We start from the raw sequence: 14,972 nt of genomic DNA on the forward strand, positions 1-14,972 counted from the left end.
TTAATGTTTGTGGGTTACTGTAGTCACGTCCTAGTTCGTGAACCATGGGCAACGGCTGAGTAGCCTAGTAAGTGGTCCTGAGAGTCGGGATACCAGTTGCTATGGAATGGGAGTGGGCATCTCGGACATATTATGAGTCGTGGCCTTCCTTGTGCTCAGGCGGCTAGGACAATACAATCCACCGTGGCCCATAACCCGTTACAGGAGAGATCCTCACTTGGACTATGTGCAAGTAGGGTAGCATCCTGCTTCATGAATTTACCGAGCTCAGAACACTTTAAGCAAGCCTCGGACCTATGGGAGTAATGGAGTCCCACTCCCATTTGACAGGCGAGGGACTCCTTGGAGACAACTTGGCGAACGAAATGGAATTCAATGGGGAGCTATCAATATTAATGGGACTTATGGAAGAAAGAAGGTAGAACTGGCTGAGTCAGCAAAGAGGATGCATCTGGATGTGCTGGGAGTAAGTGATATTCGGGTAAGGGGAGATAATGAGGAAGAGATAGGAGATTATAAAGTGTACTTGACGGGTGTTAGAAAGGGAAGGGCAGAGTCTGGGGTAGGGCTCTTTATCAGGAATATCATTGCACGCAACATAGTTTCTGTTAGGAACGTAAATGAGCGAATGGTGTGGGTAGATTTGTCAGTGGGAGGAAGTAGGACAAGAATTGTGTCCGTGTAATCACCATGTGAGGGTGCAGATGAGGATGAAGTTGACAAGTTTTATGAAGCATTGAGTGACATCGTGGTCAGGGTCAACAGCAAGGATAGAATAGTGCTAATGGGCGATTTCAATGCGAGAGTTGGGAATAGAACTGAAGGATACGAAAGGGTGATTGGTAAATGTGGGGAAGATATGGAAGCTAATGGGAATGTGAAGCGTTTTCTGGACTTCTGTGCTAGTATGGGTTTAGCTGTTACGAATTCATTCTTCAAGCATAAGGCTATTCACCGCTACACATGGGAGGCTAGGGGTACCAGATCAATAATAGACTATATCTTAACAGACTTTGAATTCAGGAAATCTGTTAGGAATGTACGAGTTTTTCTCGGATTTTTCGATGGTACAGACCACTATCTGATCTGTAGTGAACTAAGTATCTCTAGGCCTAGGGTAGAGAAAGTGAAATCTGACTGCAAATGAATAAGGGTAGAAAGTCTCCAGGACGAGGAAATTAGACAGAAGTACATGGATAGGATTAGTGAGAAGTTTCGAACAGTAGACAGTAAGCAGGTTCAGGATATAGAAAGTCAATGGGTGGAATACAGGGATGCTGTATTAGAAACAGCAAGGGAATGCCTGGGAACAACTTTGTGTAAAGATGGGAAAAGGCGAACATCTTGGTGGAATGATTAAGTGAGAGCAGCCTGTAAACGTAAAAAGAAGGCTTATGACAAATGGCTCCAAACAAGGGCCAAGGCAGACAGGGATTGGTACGTAGATGAAAGAAACAGATCGAAACAAATAGTTGTTGAATCCAAAAAGAAGTCGTGGGAAGATTTTGGTAATAACATGGAAAGGCTAGGTCAAGCAGTAGGGAAACCTTTCTGGACAGTAATAAAAAAACTTAGGAAGGGAGGGAAAAAGGAAATGAACAGTGTTTTGAGTAATTCAGGTGAACTCATAATAGATCCCAGGGAATCGCTGGAGAGGTGGAGGGAATATTTTGAAAATCTTCTCAATGTAAAAGGAAATCATCCTGGTGGTGTTGTGAACAGCCAAGCTCAAGGGGAGGAGGAAAATGATGTTGGTGAAATTGTGCTTGAGGAAGTGGAAAGGATGGTAAATAAACTCCATTGTCATAAGGCAGCAGGAATAGATGAAATTAGACCTGAAATGGTGAAGTACAGTGGGAAGGCAGGGTTGAAATGGCTTCATAGAGTAGTAAAATTAGCGTGGAATGTTAGTAAGGTACCTTCAGATTGGACAAAAGCAGTAATTGCACCTATCTATAAGCAAGGGAACAGGAAGGATTGCAACAACTATCGAGGTATCTCATGGATTAGTATACCAGGCAAAGTATTCACTGGCATGGATGGTGCGATCAGTCGTTGAGAGCAAGTTGGATGAAAACCAGTGTGGTTTCAGACCACAAAGAGCCTGTGAGGATCAGATTTTCAGTATGCGCCAGGTAATTGAAAAATGCTACGAGAGGAATAGGCAGTGGTGTTTATGTTTCGTAGATCTAGAGAAAGCATAGGACAGGGTACCGAGGGAAAAGATGTTCGCCATACTGGGGGACTATGGAATTAAAGGTAGATTATTAAAATCAATCAAAGGCATTTATGTTGACAATTGGGCTTCAGTGAAAATTGATGGTAGAATGAGTTCTTGGTTCAGGGTACTTACAGGAGTTAGACAAGGCTGTAATATTTCACCTTTGCTGTTCGTAGTTTACATGGATCATCTTCTGAAAGGTATAAAATGGCAGGGAGCGATTCAGTTAGGTGGAAATGTAGTAAGTAGTTTGGCCTATGCTGACGACTTGGTATTAATGGCAGACTGTGCCGAAAGCCTGCAGTCTTATATCTTGGAACTTGATAATAGGTGCAATGAGTATGGTATGAAAATTAGCCTCTCGAAGACTAAATTGATGTCAGTAGGTAAGAAATCCAACAGAATCGAATGTCAGATTGGTGATACAAAGCTAGAACAGGTCGATAATTTCAAGCATTTAGGTTGTGTGTTCTCCCAGGATGGTAATATAGTAAGTGAGATTGAATCAAGGTGTAGTAAAGCTAATGCATTGAGCTCGCAGTTGCGATCAGCAGTATTCTGTAAGAAGGAAGTCAGCTCCCAGACGAAACTCTCTTTACATCGGTCTGTTTTCAGACCAACTTTGCTTTACGGGAGCGAAAGCTGGGTGGACTCAGGATATCTTATTCATAAGTTAGAAGTAACGGACATGAAAGTAGCGAGAATGATTGCTGGTACAAACAGGTGGGAACAATGGCAGGATGGTATTCGGAATGAGGAGATAAATTCTAATTTAGGAATGAACGTGATGGATGAAGCTGTACGCAAAAACCGGTTTCGGTGGTGGGGTCATGTGAGGCGAATGGAGGAGGATAGGTTACCTAGGAGAATAATGGACTCTGTTATGGAGGGTAAGAGAAGTAGAGGGAGACCAAGACGACGATGGTTAGATTCGGTTTCTAACGATTTAAAGATAAGAGTTATAGAATTAAATGAGGCCACAACGCTAGTTGAAAATCGAGGATTGTGGCGACGTTTAGTAAATTCTCAGCGGCTTGCAGACTGAACGCTGAAAGGCATAAGAGTCTATAATGATAATGTATGTATGATAATGTATTAATTACGGTAATAATAACAAGAATCATCATCACGAGTTTGTACTCCAAAAAACTTATCACATGCCAAATAATATTTACAGATTTTCTTGTTAGTCGCGGCGTCCTTTTTCTTGTTTTGTTTAAAATTGTACCCAATTGGTTATTTTTGCTAGTTGCTCTACGTCGCACCGACACAGATACGTCTTATGGCGACGATGGGACAGGAAAGGGCTAGTAGTGGGAAGGAAGCGGCCGTGGCCTTAATTAACGTACAGCCCCAGCATTTGCCTGGTGTGAAAATGGGAAACCACGGAAAAATATGTTCTGGGCTGCCGACAATGGGGTTCGAACCTACTATCTCCCGAATACTGGATACTGGCCGCACTTAAGAGACTGCAGCTCTCGAGCTCGGTCCCAATTGATTAGATTCTGCATTTTATGTTTCGCGGGTGAACGTTCTTCCGAAAGCCAACCCTGTTTTGAGTTATGTTTTCACTATTTCTTCTTTGTAGTGTGTCCACAATTAAACTGACGGCGTTTAGTGCGGCTCAGCACGGGTTGTAATGACCGTAGGATTCTGAAATTTCGTAGTTATGCTCACCACGCAATGCGCTCGCGAATGATGGTAAAAGTAATATATAAGTATTAGTTCCAAGTCTTACCTCGCGGTTAAGGGGGCGCAGTTGTGAGATTGCATCCGGGAGATAGTGGGTTCGAACTCCACTGCCGGCAGCCCTGAAGATGGTTTTTCATGGTTTCCCATTTTCACACCAGGCAAATGCTGGGGCTGTACCTTAATTATGGCCACGGGCTCTTCCTTCCGACTCCTAGCCCTTCCCTGTCCAATCGTCGCCATATGACCTATCTGTGTCGGTGCGACGTAAAGCAAGTAGCAAGAAGAGAAATTCTTGCCTCGTGTTGATAACACTGAGTTACAAAATAAATTCTTTTCAAGGCTTTTAGTTTTGATGGATGATTGTAATGTAGTTTTGCCTCCTGTTTATGAATCTGAAATAAGACTTTATGAATCACGTACGGATTTTACAGAATTTCAAATTAAGTGTTTACTTAATCTATAATATCACTTACAGCGAAGTTTGGGAATTAAACACCAGTAAAGTAACTATAACTAAAAATAAAAAGAATCCAGAAAACAATTTATTATTTACCTTGCTTGTGAACATATAAAATTTAATTCTACAAATAGCAGGTCCAGGATACAATTTTCATGACTTAAACTCTCTTCCTTTTGCTGCGGAAGTGTGATCTTAGTGATCGTCTGACGTGTTGCAACTGCGGATTGTCCCTCTTCATACATCAGCAATAGTCAGCTAACATCACAGCATTCCACCTGCCCTGATAACGTGTTTCTATCTCTTTCATATCCTGGTGGAATCGCTCCCCATATTCTTCACTAAAATCTTCTAAGTTTTCAGGGAAAATGCCGAGGTGACTATGAAGGAAATGTAGCTTGATACTCATATTAAAACCTAAATTTTTCATAGCCATCAACATATCTTCTACGATTTTCTTGTAATCCGGGTGCTTCCTGTTCCTCAAAAAACCGTTTATCACATTCATGAAACCTATCCAAGTTAATCTTTCCTCAAAGGTTATCAACGCCTGAAATTGTTCATCTGTCGTAAGGCTCCGTATTTGTGGTCCCACAATGATTCCTTCTTTTAGTTTCGCATCAGACAGGAAGGAGAATTTCTGACAGACGTACTTAAAAGAGTCACCATCTTTATTCAATCCCATTACGAATTGTTTCATGACCCCTAGTTTAATATGGAGAAGTGGCAGAATGATTTTTTCTCGTTTCACCAAACATGGTCTTATTATATTCTTGTCTCCTGGATCCATTGTTGTTCTAGATGGCCATTCCTTTCTAACCCAGTGTGCATCACGTCTACGGCTGTCCCACAGGCAGAGGAAACTTGGATACTTTGTGTAACCTGACTGTTGTCCAAGAGGCATTCCTATAACTTTTAGATCACCACATACAATCCATTCGTGCTCCGAATACTCAATTGCCGTTAATAACATTGCAAGGGTTTCATAGTTTTCCTTCAAGGCGTAAAAATACGCTACAGGTATCGAACCATACTTATTGGTGATGTGTAAGAGTACAGCTTTGATAATGTTTACGGTTCCATCGATAAATAAACTCCATTCATTCTTGTTGTATGTAATTCCGTATTTTGATAGTACTCCCTCAATGTTCTTACGGTAAAAAAGAGGAGCCTATTCAGTGAAGTACTCACGAAATTCTTCTTCTCTTGTTCGGTACCAGGAAAATATTGTACCTAGAGCTAGCAGTCTTTTATCCTTTAAACGAGAACCCAGCATTCGTGACAACTCCTTTGAGAGACCTAGATCTCTTACCAAGTCGTTTAGTTCACATTGAGTAAACAACTCTGGTTGTAACTCTTCCGTGGTTATCAAGATTTCATCGCTGTCACTAGAACCAGGCGATGATGATGATGACGATGATGATTGCAGGGTTGCTGGTGGGTTACGCACAGGAATGTCAGGTCCACGTGGTAAAGGTCTGATTGCTGATTTCAGGTTTGGATATGCAATGCTTTTAATACTTTTCTTGTTATGGCCTTCAGCTTTTACCATACAAAAATAACAATCATTGGTGTGATTTGTTTGCTCTCTCCACACCATCGGAATTCCAAAAGGTAAGGACTTCTGCTTCCCCTGGGTCCATTTTCTCAATCCCGCTACACACGTATGACACACGCTGTGGGGCGCAAACCTATTATCTTGGTCGCCTAACTTGACACCGAAATATGCCAGGTAAGCTTTTTTTTTTACGAATGAGGTTATGTTCTCTATTATCGATTTCAAAGTCAATGAGCCTCAAATGAAACAAAAGGAGTTGGGATTGTTTACACAGTGTCGTCTTGAGGAACTCCCCATTTGTAGACTGATTTGCACTTGTAATATGTATTGGATAGCTATTTAGAGCACGTTTTCAAACGAAACTAAACCAATTTCAGTGTTCCTCTGTAAACATAGACATCAGCCTAACGATTTTACCGCAATTGATCGTTTTCGATTACTCTAATGTACATGTTTTATCGATCAGTGCACACGCGAATTAAAAAAGGAAAATTACGTATTTACATAAAAACTGTGAGTGTTACAGGAAAGCTTATACCATATTTGTAAACAGCTCTAAAAAGTGATCTAAATACACCCGTTTTCATGTAAAGCCCGAAAATAATGTTACCCAGTGAATATAGCGCTGTAAACAGTGGCATTGTTGGAGAAAAAGCAGAAAAAATCAAACACAGGATAATGGTGGTTGAGGCATATTTATTAGGATTTATGGTTGTAAACACTGCTCAATATGTTAGATATTTTCGCGCAGCATATGGAGTAAAATCAGAGCGACATTTCGTTGTGTGCTAGCCTCGAAATCAAGCAGAAACCGGACATGTCCCTGATAGACATGATCCTTCAAATATCCCCACAAACAGAAGTCCCATGCATTTAGGTCGGGGAATTTGAAGGCCACGCACATAGAAAATGCCTAGAGATGATGCGGTCGTTACTGAAGTTTTCTCGCAACAAAAATGTGTCAGTATGTGCCACCAACGAACTGACTTCAGAGTGTCGGAATATTGCATGTTCTGACTGCTTACAGCTCTATGCTTTCTCCTGGTGGCAAGACTTCGATTTTTTTCCTGCATAATTGGGGAGCGCATTGCTTAGATAATAGTTCAGACACTTAGAACAATTTCAGCCTGTGCTTTGCCGTTCAGAACGAGTTGAGTTTAATTGTAGACACCCGGTATATGAAGAGATTTGTCTTTAGACAGACACAAACACCCAAACGACGAATCAGAGGAATTAAATGAATACAGTGTTAAAATCCGAGACCAGACGCAGAATCGGACTGGAGCGACTGAGCATTCAGCCAAGGAGCCCGCCGCTTGCTGCTTCCACAGTTGGCTGGTTCGAGTCCCATCCGCTGGGCTGCTTTTCTCTCTGTTTGTCCGTTACTTTATCAAAGCATTTTCATAAAACTTGGCGTTAGGATTAGTATAAGGGCGACAGTGATTTTATATATAAGTTCTTCAAAAAATAATATTTCTGGAACTTGTTCAGTTATTCCCACACTAGGAATGATTGAAAATAACGTAGCAGAAATGTAATAATGTTTACGTAAATGCGATGGCTACTATTTGTAACCGATATGGAAATAACGTGGTACTGTTACTTTCTGTAACGAAAAAGAAATTACTACCATTATAACTGTTTTTTCACTTCGTGACTTCTGACAATGAAATTGTGAATAGCTCTTTCCTCACCTCATCATCCATTTCCAACTAACTATCTGGGAAAAAGTTTAACCCCTTCAAAATCACAAGCAAACATATTTTACGGAAACGTCAAATTAAAACTCACACATCCAGGATTTCAGCTGGATCCAATTAAGTAAATGTTTAAGTTTCCAGTAGAATTAAGTGAAACTAAGTAAAGGGCTTCAAAAAAAATTCCCTGGTAAAAGTTATAATATACATTTACTTGATTACTCCATCCAAAGAAATGGAAAACCACTTATCCAGATTCGTGTTAAAATATGTCTGGTGTCTTCAAATTTAGTTGTCTTTGGTCATTAAGATTTGAAGCTAATATTCATACTTCAATGGGGCCAGATGGGAAAGTGAAAATATTTTACTTCGGAGTGTTCAGAAAAGGTAATTTGTTATGTTGAACGTTGCACTTTGAACTTCGTAACTACGAAGCACATATTTGGGTGATTTTTACTTTGTTTCAGTGTGTGACTCGTCCACTAGAATTCCAGAAGGACTGCTTACAGGGAACTTCCAGAATCTTGGGAATTTTGACGAATGCATCGACATACGTGATATTAACGCTACAGATGGATATTTCCATGGTCAACACTGTCTTGCAACTATTAAATTAATGTCTAAACCTAAGACTAAACAAGTGAGTATTACAGACTTTTCACTAAGTCGATATTAAGTTACTTTATGTGCAGTATGAAGTATAGCGTCCGCCTCTGTGGTGTAGTGGTTAGCGTGATTAGCTGCCACCCCGGCTCTGCCCCGAAAATTTGAAAAGTGGTACGAGGGCTGGAACGGGGTCCACTCAGCCTCGGGAGGTCAACTGAGTAGAGGTGGGTTCGATTCCCACCTCAGGCATCCTGGAAGTGGTTTTCCATGGTTTCCCACTTCTCCTCCAGGCGAATGCCGGGATGATACCTAACTTAAGGTCACGGCCGCTCGCTTCCCTCTTCCTTGTCTATCCCTTCCAATCTTCCCATCCCCCGCAAGGCACCTGTTCAGTATAGTAGGTGAGGCCGCCTGAGCGAGGTACTGGTCATGCTCCCCAGTTGTATCCCCCAACCCAGGATCTGAAGTTCTAGGACACTGCCCTTGAGGCGGTAGAGGTGGGATTTCTCGCTGAGTCCGAGGGAAAACCAATCCTGGAGGGTAAACAGATAAAGAAGAAGCAGAAGAAGAACACGTGTTCGAAAAATTAATATTTTTATTCCTAGTATTTTGTACAGCTTATTCTACCCAATTTTTATTCAATATGGTGTTGACCGCGCAACGAATTACTGCACTAACTAGGATGATACTGGTCATAGAACCAGGAAGAAAGCAAAAAGCAAGGCAAAGTCACCTTCATACAGGCCATGGAGGCCCTTGGAGGAGTGGAAGATAAAGGCTTCCACCATTGTTAACCTCGGCACTGGATAGGGTAGAGTGGTTAGCTCAATCAATCAATCAATCAATACTGATCTGCATTTAGGGCAGTCGCCCAGGTGGCAGATTCCCTATCTGTTGCTTTCCTAGCCTTTTCCGAAATGATTTCAAAGAAATTGGAAATTTATTGAACATCTCCCTTGGTAAGTTATTCCAATCCCTAACTCCCCTTCCTATAAATGAATATTTGCCCCAGTTTGTCCTCTTGAATTCCAACTTTATCTTCATATTGTGATCTTTCCTACTTTTATAGACGCCATTCAAACCTATTCGTCTACTAATGTCATTCCACGCCATCTCTCCGCTGACAGCTCGGAACATACCACTTAGTCGAGCAGTTCTTCTTATTTCTCTCAATTCTTCCCAACCCAAACATTGCAACATTTTTGTAACGCTACTCTTTTGTCGGAAATCACCCAGAAAAAATCGAGCTGCTTTTCTTTGGATTTTTTCCAGTTCTTGAATCAGGTAATCCTGGTGAGGGTCCCATACACTGGAACCATACTCTAGTTGGGGTCTTACCAGAGACTTATATGCACTCTCCTTTACATCCTTACTACAACCCCTAAACACCCTCATAACCATGTGCAGAGATCGGTACCCTTTATTTACAATCCCATTTATGTGATTACCCCAGTGAAGATCTTTCCTTATATTAACACCTAGATACTTACAATGATCCCCAAAAGGAACTTTCACCCCATCCACGCAGTAATTAAAACTGAGAGGACTTTTCCTATTTGTGAAACTCACAACCTGACTTTTAGCCCCGTTTATCAACATACCATTGCCTGCTGTCCATCTCACAATATTTTCGAGGTCACGTTGCAGTTGGTCACAATCTTGTAACTTATTTATCACTCTATAGAGAATAACATCATCCGCAAAAAGCCTTACCTCCGATTCCACTCCTTTACTCATATCATTTATATATATAAGAAAACATAAAGGTCCGATAACACTGCCCTGAGGAACTCCCCTCTCAACTATTACAGGGTCAGACAAAGCTTCACCTACTCTAACTCTCTGAGATCTATTTTCTAGAAATATAGCAACACAGTCAGTCACTCTTTTGTCTAGTCCAATTGCACTCATTTTTGCCAGTAGTCTCCCATGATCCACCCTATCAAATGCTTTAGACATGTCAATCGCGATACAGTCCATTTGACCTCCAGAATCCAAGATATCTGCTATATCTTGCTGGAATCCTACAAGTTGAGCTTCAGTGGAATAACCTTTCCTAAAACCGAATTGCCTTCTATCGAACCAGTTATTGATTTCACAAACATGTCTAATATAATCAGAAAGAATGCCTTCCCAAAGCTTACATACAATGCATGTCAAACTTACTGGCCTGTAATTTTCAGCTTTATGTCTATCACCCTTTCCTTTATACACAGGGGCTACTATAGCAACTCTCCATTCATCTGGTATAGCTCCTTCGGCCAAACAATAATCAAATAAGTACTTCAGATATGGTACTATATCCCAACCCATTGTCTTTAGTATATCCCCAGAAATCTGATCAATTCCAGCCGCTTTTCTAGTTTTCAACTTTTGTATCTTATTGTAAATGTCATTGTTATCATACGTAAATTTTATTACTTCTTTGGCCTTAGTCTCTTCCTCTATCTCGACATTATCCTTGTAACCAACAATCTTTACATACTGTTGACTGAATACTTCTGCCTTTTGAAGATCCTCACATACACACTCCCCTTGTTCATTAATTATTCCTGGAATGTCCTTCTTGGAACCTGTTTCTGCCTTAAAATACCTATACATACCCTTCCATTTTTCACTAAAATTTGTATGACTGCCAATTATGCTTGCCATCATGTTATCCTTAGCTGCCTTCTTTGCTAGATTCAATTTTCTAGTAAGTTCCTTCAATTTCTCCTTACTTCCACAGCCATTTCTAACTCTATTTCTTTCCGGCTATTCTATTTCTACGTCCGGCTGCCTTTGCCCCCAGGAATTAACCTGGTACTCATTTTTTGTGTAGGCTGAGTGAACCTCTGGAAGTTGAAATCTCGTTTCTTAAAGTTTACGACTTCCTGACTGGGATTCGAACCCACGTCCTTCCGTGCAAGCCGAGCACGCCTTTACCGTCTCGGCCTAACAGCCCGTTATAGAAGCGGGGGAAACTATAATTAATGCGGCATCTTGCGCAAGTGATAAATGTTGTGAATTTTTTTACGAAATTTTCAGAACCCATTTCCGCTAAAGAGAATAATTTATTAGAAATTTTTCGAGAAAGACCATTATTGAAGAGCCCTTAATTTGTGATAGTTGTGAAATATTTAAGAAGTCGTCCATCGGGGCGATTCGATCCACAAAACCCGCGCTAACGAAGCGGAACGCTTGCCGCTGTGCCTCGAGCTCGTTGACCTATTGGCAAATATAGCTTGCACATAAGCTCGCTGGATTATTTTATTAATTAATTTCTCGGAAACGGCTGAGAATTGCGCCTAACTAATTGCACCTGTTTTACTCTGGGCCATGACCTACACGTGTACCAAAAGTGGATCGAATCGGTCACCCATGCATCATAGCCTCCCTTTGTCAGTATGATCACCCACTGGCTGAGTGAACAAGTGAGTGGACTGACAAATCAAGCCTGTTCTCGAGTTTACGATGATACAAACAGCTCACTGTCCAAATACCATTCACTCTGATGAAGCATTGCCACGCTGTGATTATTATGTGCACATGATTACAATATTAATGGGCCAATAATAGTTTGAATAATAAACTTTAATAACAAAATAATACCGGAAATAATCAACAGCCTGCCTGTTCCCATGCTAAATTAGCAAAGGAGTAAATAATGTAAAACTTCTTCTTCTCCTTCTTAATCTGTTTACCCTCCTGCGTCGGTTTTTCCCTCGGACTCAGCGAGGAATCCCACCTCTACCGCCTCAAGGGAAATGTCCAGAAGCTTCAGACTCTGCATCGGGGATACAACTGGGGAGGATGACCAGTACCTCGCCCAGGCAGGCTCGCCTGCTATGCTGAACAGGGGCCTTCCGGGAGGGATTGGGAGATTGGGAGGGATAGACAAGGAAGAGGGAAGGAAGTGGCCGTGGCCTTAAGTATGGTACCATTCCGGCATTTGCTTGGAGGAGAAGTGGAAAACCACGGAAAAATACTTCCAGGAAGGCTGAGATGGGATTCGAACCCACCTCTACTCAGTTGACTTCCCGAGGCTGAGTGGACACCCTTCCAGCCCACTTACCAATTTTCAAACTTCGTGGCAGAGCCGGGAATCAGACCCGGGCCTCCGGGGCTGGCAGCTAATCACACTAACCACTACACCACAGAGACGGACAGAAAAATGTAAATAATTTAGTTAATTACAGAGAACAGGATAGATGATTAAAGTCAATCAAAGGTATTTATGTTGACAATTGGGCTGCAGTGAGATCTGATTGTAGAATTTCATTGTTCGAGGTACTTACAGGGGCAATCATTCACCTCTGTTCTCCATATTTTACACGGATTGTCTGCTGAAACGTATAAAATGGCAGGGAGGGATTCAGTTAGGTGGAAATTTAGTAAGCAGTCCGGCCTATGCTGATGACTCGGTCTTAATGGCACATTGTGCAGAAAGCCTGCAGTCTTGTATCTTGGAACTTGAAAATTATTGCTATGAGTTTGGCAGGAAAATTAGCCTTGTCAAGACAAAAATGATGTCAGTAGGTAACAAGTCCAAGAAAATAGAATGTCAGGTTAGGGCAGGGATGGCGAACCTATGCCACCTTGTGAAACGCGAACACGATTTCCGTGGCACACCGCATGCACATATTAATGTTTTTATGTACGTCTTGTACTATAGACTATACATACATATCTGGCGCATTGTATAGTCATAGTGTTTCAGGTTTAAGAAATAAGTACCGAAAATCTAAATTCTAGTTCCATTCGTACGTGCATTATGGCAACGCTGCAACACGGATAGGTCCGGAAATGTCTGCTGCGTCCGGCGAACCATTCTCTCTCCCACTTCAGTCAATTAGGGAAGTTAGAGTTGTGTGGGGTGTGCCAGCAGCGCATAATAATTTTTCTTAGTGTGTAACTGTTTATTGTTTTGAATTTTGTAAGACAAATAGTTGCCCAGAAATTATCCCATTTGGAGAAATTTTTGCACATTATTTCAAACCTTCATATTGCACAAATGACTGATATTACGGTCAATTTTTTTGAGTGGTTAGATATTGACAATTTAGAAATAGAGTTGACTGAATTTCAAGATAGCAGTAGGCCTACATGGCTGATGAACGAATTCCTACAACTTGGTGAAGCATTGGTGAAAATGGAGTGTGCTGTTAATGGTGAATACTATTTCCAGAAGCAGGAGAACTTAACACTTGAACAGTGGAACAGCCTACCACAAATGTTTTCGGCCATGAGGGAACTTGCTATAGTGCTAGTTTTGTTTGGGTCAGCGTACGCCTGTGAGCAGCTATTTTCTACAATAAATGTTGTAAAATCAACAGTTAGAAACCGTCTTGGTTCAAGGTTAAGTGCTTCTCGTGTGTTATTGAAGACATCAAGTTACGAACCTAACATAAATGACATGGCTACTAAGATTCAGAAACAAGTTTCACACTAAAGTTGAGTACGATACTTCATTCAAAGTCCTTTGGCAATATTAGTATTTTTGATTTCTATATCTAATAATATTTAATGACGAAGTATGTTACAATGGGCGTTTATTATATATTTTACAAATAATGTTAGGTATTCTAAAAACTTTCATATTTAAAAATGTATTTTTGCGGTACTGGCAAATACGACCACAGAACATGAAATCACATGTATTATTTTACAATATATATACAAAATATACGATCATCAAAAAGAAAATTATCCGAGGCTTGAACCTGTTCCTGGATGGAGCAAGTATATAGGCAGTTTCATAGTGTCCGTACCTGGGTACCATCATTATCGAAGCATGGGGCAATTCGCAAGAGATAATGTGTCGCTTTGGAAAAGCGAAGAGTGCTTTAAACTCAATGAACTCAACCTTCAAGAATCACGATCTTACCATGCATACTAAAATGCGGTGCCTTAGATGCTATGTGTTTTCAGTTCTCTTTTATGGTGTGTAAACATTGACATTTAAAAAAAATCACCACTGCTATACGGGAAGCATTTGAACTCTGGTATACAGAAGAATTTTGAGAATATCATGGACTCAGAAAGTTACAAACGTTCAGGTTCTACGCCGAGCTAACAAGAGACCAGAGGTGATCAACACCATCATGTGTCGTAAACTGCAACATTTTGGACACATCATGAGGAATCAGAAAAGATATGAGCTGCTTCAACTTATCCTGCAAGGAATAATAGAAGGTAAAAGATCTCCTTGGCGAAGAAGAATTTCCTGGCTCGATAATCTTAAAACCCGGTTCAACAAAACATCTACAGAACTGTTCCGAATTGCAAAGGATAAAGCCAGAATAGCCATGTTGATCGCCTACGTCCGAGGCGGACAGACACTCCAAGAAGAAGAAAAAGTTACATATGTAATCATAACACATTACGAAACATAATATGGAATTAGGGTTGCAAGTCGGCGTAGGGATGGGGAGTTGGGGTTTGTAGCCATTCCAAAGGAAAATAACATGTGACTCAGTAGACAGTTGAGAATAATAAACCAGACTTGAAATGGCACACTAGCTAGAAAAGTTTCGCCATCCCTGGGTTAGGGATACAAACCTGGAACAGGTAGATAATTTCAAATATTTAGGATGTGATATCTCCCAGGATGGTAGTATACTAACCGAGATTGAATCAAGGTGCAGTGAAGGTAGTGCAGTGAGCTGACAATGGCGATCAACAGTATTCTATAAGAAGAAATTCAGCTCCCGCACAAAACTATCTTTACATCGGTCTGTTTTCATACCAACTTTGCTTTAC

General features: G+C 41.0%; 1 protein-coding gene across 2 annotated transcripts in view; it reads left to right on the forward strand.

The window, feature by feature from the left end:
• LOC136866637 (nose resistant to fluoxetine protein 6) overlaps window positions 1–14,972 on the forward strand; it is a 73,173-nt gene that overhangs the window by 1,742 nt on the left and 56,459 nt on the right. For both annotated transcript variants that reach the window (XR_011017963.1, XM_067143754.2), the window contains exon 2: window positions 8,093–8,265. Coding sequence is in view for 1 of the 2 variants with exons in the window: in XM_067143754.2 (XP_066999855.2) it covers window positions 8,093–8,265 (173 nt within the window). In the remaining variant the exon portion in view is untranslated. The remainder of the gene's footprint in view (window positions 1–8,092; window positions 8,266–14,972) is intronic.

The sequence above is a fragment of the Anabrus simplex genome, chromosome 3 (genome assembly GCF_040414725.1).
Source record: "Anabrus simplex isolate iqAnaSimp1 chromosome 3, ASM4041472v1, whole genome shotgun sequence".
NCBI classification, from domain to species: Eukaryota; Metazoa; Arthropoda; class Insecta; order Orthoptera; family Tettigoniidae; genus Anabrus; species Anabrus simplex.